General features: G+C 43.4%; 1 protein-coding gene across 1 annotated transcript; it reads left to right on the plus strand.

The window, feature by feature from the left end:
- The first annotated feature begins 3,320 nt into the window (after window positions 1-3,320).
- On the plus strand, window positions 3,321-11,159 carry LOC103363466 (nucleobindin-2-like). The gene is made up of 13 exons (XM_008290244.1): window positions 3,321-3,414; window positions 3,779-3,919; window positions 5,279-5,386; window positions 5,607-5,739; window positions 5,845-5,948; window positions 7,154-7,339; window positions 7,558-7,648; window positions 7,746-7,804; window positions 7,880-7,972; window positions 8,142-8,231; window positions 8,318-8,488; window positions 8,864-8,924; window positions 9,019-11,159. Exons 1-13 carry the CDS (start codon window positions 3,391-3,393, stop codon window positions 9,246-9,248), a joined length of 1,491 nt encoding a protein of 496 aa, XP_008288466.1. The 5' UTR covers window positions 3,321-3,390; the 3' UTR covers window positions 9,249-11,159.
- Window positions 11,160-11,283: the final 124 nt, after the last annotated feature.

Consider the following 11,283-nt stretch of genomic DNA (forward strand, 5'->3'; position numbering starts at 1 on the left):
CATCCAACTATTACACTGACATCTACAGGGCAGGGATGTTATATTTAGTCATAAGCTCACTTAACCAGATAGAAATTAGATTAATTGTCCCACCGTCCCTGCCAAAGCTCATAAATTGTCTTTTTGGACTTTTTATTCTGTAGCACTCATAAGTCCAGCATAAAGCTAATGTTTTTAAAGCTCACAGGTAACAAATGGTAAGTCTAGATCCAGTCCGAGCATTCGTTTAAGGCGCTGCAACAGAAAGAGGGCGTTTGACCGGACCAACGTTTAAATATTCCCCTCTTGAGCCGTGCTTTTATTTTACACACCGTAATTCAATTAACCAAACAACTGCAGCAGGTGAGGGTGCAACCAAGAATTATAATGTCCCATCTGGTTTTAATCATGCAGTCATTAGGTCCTGTGCCTCCCAGCATATTGGACCAGTTCTGCAAACATGGATTTGTGTTCATCCAGTATTTCCACAGGGATCCTAATGACGGCAATAATGGACTCCGGCACCACATCACAACAGCCCCCTCTTCTGGGGAGATGGTGAACCTGCAACATACGTATTAATTTTCAGGTTAAGATCATTTACAAGGCGAGCGGGATCCATTGTAGGCACAAGCAGTGGCATTCAGCAGCTTTTCAGTCTGTTCTACGATCCTTGTGACAATAAGTTATACGTCATGCTTGACTCAGCTGCATGTAGTCGTAGCGAAAAACTGCAACTTTTAACGAATGAACAAGTGGCTGAAAAAGGCCACAGACCACTCAGATGATGTATGTCACCAACTACAACACATCGAACCGGCGGATCACCAAAGTCTGGTTTTGGAATAAACTGTTAAAACAACACTGAAAAAACTGCACAAATTAAACGTCTTCAGAACAGCAGCTCTGTTTGCATCAGCCTTGAAGATGATGAGTGCATTGAGACGAGTCTGACCATCTGTAAGCACAGCCACGAGGTTCTATGTAAGATCTCCCCATGAGGCCAGCGAGCAGGGATGGGGTGAGAGGTGGACTTGGACCCATTAATCACAAGCTGCTGCCTCCTGAGCTCAAAAGCTGAGACGGAGCTGCAGTTTTGGGGGTATTTTTGCATCCTTTGTTTTTTACAGGAATTACAGTCAAGGCTGACAAAGAAGACAGATTTGCAAACCCGTGTTTTAAAAAGCATCCTCATGACCTTGAGATCTACGTACAGACACAACATGCCACATAATGCAGGAGGACTTCAACATAATTAGCTGTATGTTTACCCAAGTACTGGAACAAATGTTCAGTTTTGAGGTTCTCGTACTTCAGTCAAGCAATTTCTATTTTTATTACATACTAGTTTATATTTAGGATTCTTTGCATTTGGTTACAGGCAGAAACACATTTCACATTTAAAACATATGATTATAGCATTTATTGCATTGTTATTGTTTTGGCTGCCATATGTAAAGGCACTAATCACCCATATTGACAGCAGCAGCATGTAAATGCTACAATAATGCACGATGCAATATCATTATAAAGGCTATAAAGACACTCAGAGGGACCACAGATGCTGGTATGATTTCATAGAGCCTGACAGATACCGGCTTTTTGGGGCTGATATTGATTTTAGGGAGAAAGAAATTCTAATATAGATACATTCGTCAAAATATGTAATATCTATATATATATATATAATAAGCACTGTTGCCTCGCAGCAAGAAGGTTGCCGGTTCGCGTCCCGGTGGGGGCGCCGGAATCTTCCTGCGTGGAGTCTCCATGTTCTCCCTGTGCAGCGTGGGTTCTCTCCGGGTTCTCCGGCTTCCTCCCACAGTCCAGAAACATGCTGAGGTTAATTGATGATTCTAAATTGTCCGTAGGTGTGAATGTGAGTGTGCTTGGTTGTCTGTCTCTAAGTGTAGCCCTGTGATAGACTGGTTACCTGTCCAGGTGAACCTGCCTTCAGCCTGAGTCAGCTGGGATAGGCTCCGCCCCCCATGACCCTAGTGAGGATTAAGGTGTAGAGATGATGGATGGATGGTTTGCAGGTTGCCATGAAGACACCACTTGACTCCACACCACCATCTGCCCAGGTGTGATGCTTTTTTTGCTACATGTGCTGCAGACAGTGAGCTGGAACTGCTCTGCTCGACAAACTGTTTGACGGCTGTTTCTAAATTATTCCAAACATATTTTTCTGTATTGTGTTTTGTAAAAGAAAGTTTTCATATCAGACAGCATATAGCCCACTCAGCTCTGAACGTTCCCACAACGTTGGCCGACATTACCTCCAAGATTGTTTTGAATTTTTTATTTGATGTTCAAAGAATGTTTTCGGGATGTTTATCATTATCAGTGATGGTTCCATAAGGCTGAAAGTTAACCAGGCAGAGTGTTTAAAGGTCAACATTCAGAAGATGTTTGGAGGATGATGTCAGGGCCACAGATGATGTTCCATCATGACAAAGACAGATAGTTATCAAACCAACATTAAAAAATATGTTTTCCAGATGTTATTGAGGCCTCAGATGATTTTTTTGTTTTTTTGGTATAATGTGCCAGTAATGTGACATTTAACACAGCTAAACCATTTTGCCTGCAATACGCTGAGGATGTTGTGGAGAATTTGGGTGTTGTTGAGGTGACACGTCAAACATTCCCACGATGCTAACGTGTGTTATAATGACAATAAAAAGGATCCTCCTCAATACAACATTGGTTTTAGGAACATTTGGTGCCTAATGGTCCAACGGTGTTATGACCAAACATCTTCAGAGAACATTTTCCTGCCTCTGAGAAACTAAAAACAAAAAAATAATAATAATATGAAGTTGAAATTTTCTCATAACATTTCTAGAGCAAAAAAATTATACCTGGGTGACAGTACTGACATATCTGTGGCAGTTAGTACTTTACATTTGATGCTTTCATTGCATCTTGCTGATGATACTTCTATAAATAAATGCAAGACTTAAAAAAATAAAATTAAAATAATAATAATAATAATAATAAATAATAATAGAATGAATATTATATCATATTATATTATATTTGTCCAATGTTTGAATGATCAAAAATAGGGTTCAAAAGTTAGAGAAGGAAACTGAAAACGTAAAAACCTCACAGATTGTTCCTGAACACCGCAGACTTCTTTCATCCTACTTTGTGTGTGTTCCCTGAACTCCTCTTTCAAATCGATCTCATCGACTCCATCAGAAACCAGAAGGGCCCGCCCACCTGCTCCGTCGTCATCTCGCCACGTACGACTCAACGCAACGCAACTTGCTAGTTTGCTTGACGGACAGCGAAACTGACCAATCACGTTAACGCTACCAGGCGCGCAACCTACCATGCTGACTAGCGAGCTAGCTACCGACACATCGCCAGCTGGGAGGAAGCGACAGCACGAAAGCAGAGCAGATGAGGTCCAGGATTCATAATAAAGTGAGTATACAAGTGACACATCTACGGTGCTCTTTACTGAAGCGTTTAAAATCGCGTTTAGTGTTTTTTTACGTGTCGCCTAAGCTTCGCTGCTGAGAACGACAGCCTAACGCTACATGAGTACCTTTGCTTTTTGGTGCTTGTCACTTATTAGCCAAAGCTGACAGCGCTAAAGCTCCAGTGGATATTATTAGCTAACCAGCAGTGTGCAGCCTGTGGGGGGTGTTTGAATGGGAGAAAAAGAGGAAGCTGGACACAGAACGAGGCTCATACCCAGGGACACGCTGACTGTTTGCGTTCACATGCTGTAGAACCAGAAACTAAAGTACACCTGAGATAACAACGATGTGACTCTTGTTTCCAGATGTGCTGGAGCCGGGCCTTCCACACCGGCTTGGTTCTGCTGCTGCTCCAGCTGATGCGTTTGGAGGCAGTTCCCATCAGCATTGACAAGACCAAAGTCAAAGAGCCGGAGAAGAAGCCTGAAGAGCCTCCAGCTAGTGTGGTGAGAAGAAGCAGGACTGATACACGAGCTGAGCACTCATCACAAAGCATCAGTCCGGTTCTGTTGGGTTTTAGCCATTTTAGGAAGTGTGATGTTTTTCATGGAGTAATACAGATTAATAGATTAGGGAAGTCCTTAACAACTCTCAGACACACCTTCATTGGGTGTTTCGGGTCTGGCAGCATCACACAGCGTCTCCCAGGCGACCCATCCAGGGCTGATCAGGCCCCGACTTGTGTCTGAGTAGCTCGTGTTGTCCAAGGATCACCCCGCTTGATCCACAGCCATCCTGACGCCTTTTCAGCGGCGTCTGTGATGCTCCTGATGGCCTTCCTGGTGTGCAGTCCCTTCACCCCGAGCATCTTGAGGGCCCTGATGAGGCCAACGAATCCTCTGCACCTCAGTGGTGAAGAGGTCGTTCTGTTAATTCCCTTGGTTTTGATAATTGAAGTGTCGTTCCACTTTTAAATAACAAAGCGTTGCTCATTACTGCTTCCTAAATGGGTTGTATTTGTCTGTTTCATTCTTCTCTCAGTTCTGTTTTTGTTCTGGCAGGTCAGACAGAACGCAAATACGCAGATTAAAGCGTTTTATTCAGCAGATGATTAATGAGTGCACAGTAATTAATTCGCATGTGTTATTAGCTAATTACAAACCTGTTATGCAGCCATGTTGCTGTTATTATCTGCTTTATAAGGGCGGCTGTGGCTCAGGTGGAGGAGCAGGTTGTCGACGTGTCCTTGGACAAGACACTGAACCTGAAGTAGCTCCGGATGGCAGGCAGCACCTGCATGGAAGCTCTGTCCCCACTGGTGTATGAAACCATTTCCTCTTTATCAGCAATAACAAGAGGGGATTTGATGTGATAACAGCACCACTAACACTAAATGACAGGTCGCCTTGTTTGTCATCGTGCTATAGTCGATACCTTTCGGAGGTGCTCTCCTCAGACCTGATTGTCCCACAGATCAGTTTCACTGCGAGTACAACGGTTCCAGATGTGTGTTTTTTGTATAGATACGAGTATCTGCACTCTTTTCTGCCTGAGGAGCCTTTTTTATTGGGTAATAAGTAGGTGGTCTTTAACCACAGAGCAGCTGGCGATTTACAGAAGGCAGCAGCACAGTTTTGGGGAAGTCTTGTCAACACTGCATCAAACATGTGGCCACAAACCTGGTCGATAGCAGATATTTATCTCATGTTCAGCCAGTCTGTTTAGTGCTGGTGATAGTCTGATGCTATCAGGAGAGGTGATATGTTTTAAAAAGTGATGCTAGCTGTAGGATTACTCAGCTTGTTATCTGTAAAATAGTTTTTTACGTGACATTTTGCTTGTTTCATGTTCTTTCATGTTTCTAGGACACTGGACTCCACTATGATCGCTACCTCAGAGAAGTCATCGATTTTCTAGAGAAAGATCAGCACTTCAGAGAAAAGCTCCACAACACAGACATGGAGGACATTAAGGTATCCTGCCTGCCGTCTGTTTGGTTTTATCACAACGGTAGACGTGTTTTCTCACAAGCTTTTCTGTTCTCATTGGTGAACTCTCTCTTGTCCAGGAATGTGATGAACCTTCTGAGTGAATCGTGACACAGTGGCTGCTGCGTTATTCAGTTCATCGTTTTAGATCTTTTACACGCTTCTTTCTTAGTGTTAAATAACAATCATTTTGTTTAAACTACAGCAAGGTAAGCTGGCCAAAGAGCTGGACTTTGTCAGCCATCATGTCAGAACCAAACTGGACGAGTTGAAAAGGCAGGAGGTGAACCGACTCCGGACCCTGATCAAAGCCAAGCAGGACCTCGAAGGAGGCAATGGTACGCCAACATCTCTGTTTGATTTATGTTGAAATTAGATGTAAATAGATGTAACGTCATATATCCATGTGTGTTTATATCTGTCACCTGTAACCCCCTAAACAGACATCGCAGTGGACCACCAGGCTCTGCTCAAACAGTTTGAGTACCTGAACCACATGAACCCACATACGTTTGAAGTGGACGACCTGGATCGGCTCATCAAATCGGTAACGCTCGCTGCTGCTTCATTTAAGTACAATAAAAAAAGGTCGACTTTGTGGAAGTGGTTTATCGTTGCGCAATAGAGTTCTGCTCATGCTTTATTTGTACATCAGTGGTTTCAGGAAGGTTTAATTTGGTTAAACAACCACAGATTATATACAAGCAGAAAGGAGAAAATGCATCAGTAGGTCTACAAGCCAGATGGATGGATGGATGGATGGATGGATAGATAGATAGATAGATAGATAGATAGATAGATGGATAGATGGATGGATAGATGGATAGATGGATGGATGGATGGATGGATAGATAGATAGATAGATAGATAGATAGATAGATAGATAGATAGATAGATAGATAGATATTCCTGCTCCTGGATGTCAAATGACGTTAAAAAACAATTGCACTTCTTAGTGGTGAATTTAAATATGGTACATTTTGGGACATTGTCCTTTTCTAGTCCCTTTCCAGTTTCCCTTTGACTGACTACATGACATTTCCATCCAGATTTTGCTGATATTTCCTGGACTCCGTTCTTCTCTCGGTGTCTCTGGCCGCCACACAGTCTCACAGCATCCATCTGCTTCTTTGTTTTCTCCAAACACAGCTTTATTGATCATGGCAAAAGAGCTTAGTTTTTTCTGTTAACGGCGCTTGTTTCCTGAAGAGACTGTGGTTTAAGATTAAGACCTTGACAGTTGTGATCAGGCCACAGGTGAGGCTTCCTTCTGGTGACTCTTCCTTTGTGCATCATTACTGCACAGTGCGAAGCTGCAACACCTCTCCGGTGTCAGCCAAACTTTGGGTGTTAGTTTCATTTTCAGATCCTCTGAAGCTGCTGTTGCTGTTGGATGTTGCTGCCACGAGAGTCAAAGAATTGATCAGCTTGAATGTTGCTGTTGGATATTAATTATTGTTCAAGCTTAAAAATCTTAGCAAGTCAAAAAAAGGTCTGATGAGTTAATGATCTAAAAACAGGACATTAACATTTTAGGAACGTCTTGCGTCAGTATTTACTTGTAAAGAATCAACAAATGATGTCATCAGTTCTCCCAGATGTGCCCAATATTCTGTTTACAGCTTCAGTTTGTTTTCTGGGTTTATTCTTTACAAGTTGATTTTCTATTAAAAGTTCAGAAAAACAACTGTTAAATGAGACATTGCACCATATAAATGTTAACCCTTGAACATGTTTGTCACCTGCATCCAGGCCACTAAGGATTTGGAGAATTATGACAAAGAGCGGCACGAGGAATTCAAGAGATACGAGATGATGAAGGAGCACGACAGACGAGAACACCTGAAGACGCTGGACGACGACGACAGGAAGAAAGAGGAGGAGCACTACGAGGAGATGAGGAAGAAGCACGCTGACCACCCCAAAGTCAACCATCCGGTACGTGGTTCAGACGGCGTGTTTGGTTGAAGTTACTGAGAAGAAGCTGTTTCCATCCTGTGTCATTTTTAATGTCCAGATGTTAAGAATTTAAGCTCCACATGGTACTGACACGTGGTGGCAGCAGTTTCCAGAACTGTTCAACTATCCACCAACATGTTTAAATATGTTTTGTTTTTCATCTGTTATTCACACGTGACTTTGCTTCCGTGTTGCAGGGGAGCCAGAATCAGCTGAAGGAGGTGTGGGAGGAAGCTGATGGCCTGGACCCGGAGGATTTTGACCCGAAGACCTTTTTCAACTTGCACGGTGAGACCCTCACCACCAAGCACCTGTTGATCTGCGACCGTGAGCCATTCATTCAGTCCTGCATGATGCGTTTTCTTTTTCTTTTTTCCTAATTCAGACACCAATGGAGATGGCTTCTTTGATGAGCAGGAGCTCGAGGCTTTGTTCACCAAAGAGGTAAAGTCATGGCACGTGAAGATGTGCGACCTTTAAGTAAACTGTTGCACTGACTGTTGTTCTCTGTGACTTCAGCTGGAAAAAATTTATGACCCCACCAATGAAGAGGACGACATGGTGGAGATGGAGGAGGAGAGGCTTCGCATGAGAGAACATGTTATGAACGAGGTACTGGAGCCATTTACATGACTGGAAACAGGAAAACAAAAAATAGAATTATTTCTCTTTGCGTCTTGTGTTTAATGGAGCGCTCAATTTTTTTCTCCTTTTTCCTTCAGTGAGTAATTAAATGTGAAATCTGTGCTTAAAAACCTTTTTGCTCTTGTCTTCCTTCGAGGTGGATTCTAACAAAGACCGGCTCGTCTCTTTAGATGAGTTTCTGGTTGCGACGAAGAAAAAGGAGTTTTTGGAGCCAGACAGCTGGGAGGTGAGACACAATACATGTGGACATTATTGAATTAAAAAGAGGCAGGACTCTGATCAGGGATGTCCCGTTCACTCTGTGTTCGTCAGACCCTGGAGCAGAACCAGGCCTACACAGATGAAGAAATGAGGGAATTTGAGGAGCATCTCGCTCAGCAGGAACAAGACCTGAACCTGAAGGCTGTTGACCTGCAGAAACAGAGAGATGAGCTGGAGAGACAGCAGGAGCAGCTGAATGCACAGAAAATTGAGCTGCAGCAGGTAAGGAGCTGTTAAAAAGGGTTTGTGGGCCGTTGCTCTGGCTCAGTGGGTTGAGCTGGTGACCCATGTACAGGAGCTACAGTCTCCGATGCAGCTGCCGTGGGTTCGACTCCCGCTCATGGTCCTTTGCTGCAGGTCCTTCCCCCTTTCTTCTCCCCCACTTTCCTGTCTCTCTCTCTTCACTGTCCTGTACAATGAAGGCCAAAAAATAGCTTTAAAAAACAAAGGGTTTGCTGCTGTAGGTTTACAGTGAAGGTGACTAGCGTTATTTGCTAATATGCTAATGTTTTATTGAAGTTCAGAAGTCAGTGTGACTGTCTGCAATCCGGCGTGCACTTTCTAAACATAAGAACATTTCACCTTCCACCATTACAGGCAGTTGAACACATGGAGCGGCTCAAGTCACAGAAGGTGGAGCCTCCTCCAGAGGTTCACGGTGAGTGTTCGTCGCGCCATTCTTTCTTCTTCTCTGGTGGATTTTACAGGCTGACCTCTGAGAATTTAAAACTTTTTCTTTTTGTTTGTTACAGTTGAAGGAAATGTTGTTCCAGACATGCATGCAGCTGACAACCAGCTACACATTGAACAAGAGCCCCAACAGCAAGAGCATCCACCTGCTCACCACGATCCTCAAGACGCACCTCAGGAACACCACGGACAGCAAAATCCAGACCTGGCTCAGCAGGGTCTGCCCCAGACGCATCAGGATCTACCGCCAGGCCATCAAGACGCTGCACAAGGCCCACACAACCTGCCATAACAAAGCTGACTAAACTTCACAAGCAGACTTTTGCAGCGCCTCCACTCCTGCGTGCGGAGGAGCGGTCCCATCTGAATATAAGGCCTCTTTAACCAGCATGAGCAGCACCGGGGGTCTGGAGTACACTCGAGATGAAGGAGAGCGACACAAGAGGAATCCCTGTTGTCCCCGATACCAGTGTTTGTTAATAATCTCTGGGTTGCAAAATGGAATCACAATTGTAAAACAACCAACCATGGACAAAAAGTGACCACTTACATTCAGGAGGAGTTGATCAGGGTTGTGTGGTCATCCCATCATGTGCCACTATCATTTTGGTGAGCTTTCTTAGCCTGTCCAGAACCTCTGAAACGGCATTCTGCTGGCTCCACCGCCGGCTAGATGTGATTGAAGGGATGAACAGTGCAGCTGTTCAGGGGGATAAGTTGTAAAAAAGTCTTTTTAATTTTACCATTTGGACTCCGGTTTTCTATCAAGATGCCCCCAAACGTTTAAAAAAAAAAAGAAACTACGTGCGTGACTTGTGGTGAACTGTGTTTCAGACATTTTACAAATTGAGAGACGTTTTTAAGATTTTCTATTATTGTATTAAAAACCCAGAAGATGCACTGTAGACGTTTTTGGAATCATTTCACTTCAGAAGTAGAATGACTCCGAGCCAGATACAGACGATGATCCACAGTCGACCAGACACAGTCAGACCTTTTTAGAAAACGCATTTTGTTTCATCTCCAGCTGCCATTATTCAACCGAAAACACCCTCAGAAGCCAGACCACTCAGTCCTTTGGCGAGGAAATCCAAAACTTTTCCTACTTTTCTTATTCTGTGCGTTTCGCTCGCGGTGGCGCTCTGTCAGCTGTTTATCTACGACGACGCGTCTTCACTTTCTTGTGTACAGTCAGATTTTCTGAGTTTTCTCAGCTGTGAAGCTAAAAATACGCGCTCTGCTTTATAACACGTGGCGCTGGCCGTTTTTCGGGCCGCACTGCAGCTGCTTTCCGTTGACTTCGTTAACATTAAGGTGCTAGAATCTGAAGAATAAATACAGGAGAGAATACAAACAGCAGAAAGTCCTCATTTCTGCTGTAACTGTGATGGGAGTTTAAAGCTAGTTACAGGACGGCCGTGTGCTTCTGGAAGTAGTTTTTTTAAACCACCCGCCTGCCCGACAGGATGAGCAGCAAAGGGTTAAACCTCTGGAATAGAACATCTGCAGTGTCACATACTAATTTCACTTTCAGTTGTTCATACACATGTTCATGATTATTTGACTTGATCATGATTTAAAATTTTTTTTAAATGACAGTTTTGATGTCAAGAAGCTCCGTTAAGGCTACAGTGGTGTGTTTAATCATATTCATCTGCTTCCGTTAATTAACAGAGTTTATGAGCATCGGGGGGAAGCCCTGAACAGGTGGGAGTCAGATATTACCAGCATCACAGAAATGCAGCAAACTGTGTGAGATCATGAAAACCTTTGCATTTGGTTTCTCTACTGTCAGCCGGCGTCATTGTGTATGACTCTGTCCAAATAAGAAAAGCATATATTTTGCTGGTTTGGTGCCATCGCTGTGCTCTTCAGGCTGCTTTTTCTCATGTAATGTTGTTTCCTGTCAGATGATGGCCATGGCAGACAAGGCTCTTAACGAAGAAGGCTTAATGTGCATCCACTAATTACAACATCTCTGCCTTACTGTGGTTTTACTTTACACAAAATGTAGACATGTTTTTTGTTGGGTTTTTTCCCGTCATTTGTTTTCTGTGTGCAACGTGGTCCTTTGAAACAACAATGCGTTGTAATTTGCACAAAAATGTACAGGTGATGTTTCTGATCGCTTGCTGCTGGATACGAGAGTCATTTGACGATACTGTACACCTCAGTTCAAGATAATAAATCAGTTTACCTTTCAGTTTCTGATCACTGGATGATGTCAGACTTCTACTACCCCAACCACAAACAGCACTTACATTTAAGTTTGCAGCACTTGAAAGGCATTCGCTGCTAATCGCATGTATGTGTTGAACAAGCCACGT

Source organism: Stegastes partitus, unplaced genomic scaffold, assembly GCF_000690725.1.
Source record: "Stegastes partitus isolate 25-593 unplaced genomic scaffold, Stegastes_partitus-1.0.2 Scaffold661, whole genome shotgun sequence".
NCBI lineage: Eukaryota > Metazoa > Chordata > Actinopteri > Pomacentridae > Stegastes > Stegastes partitus.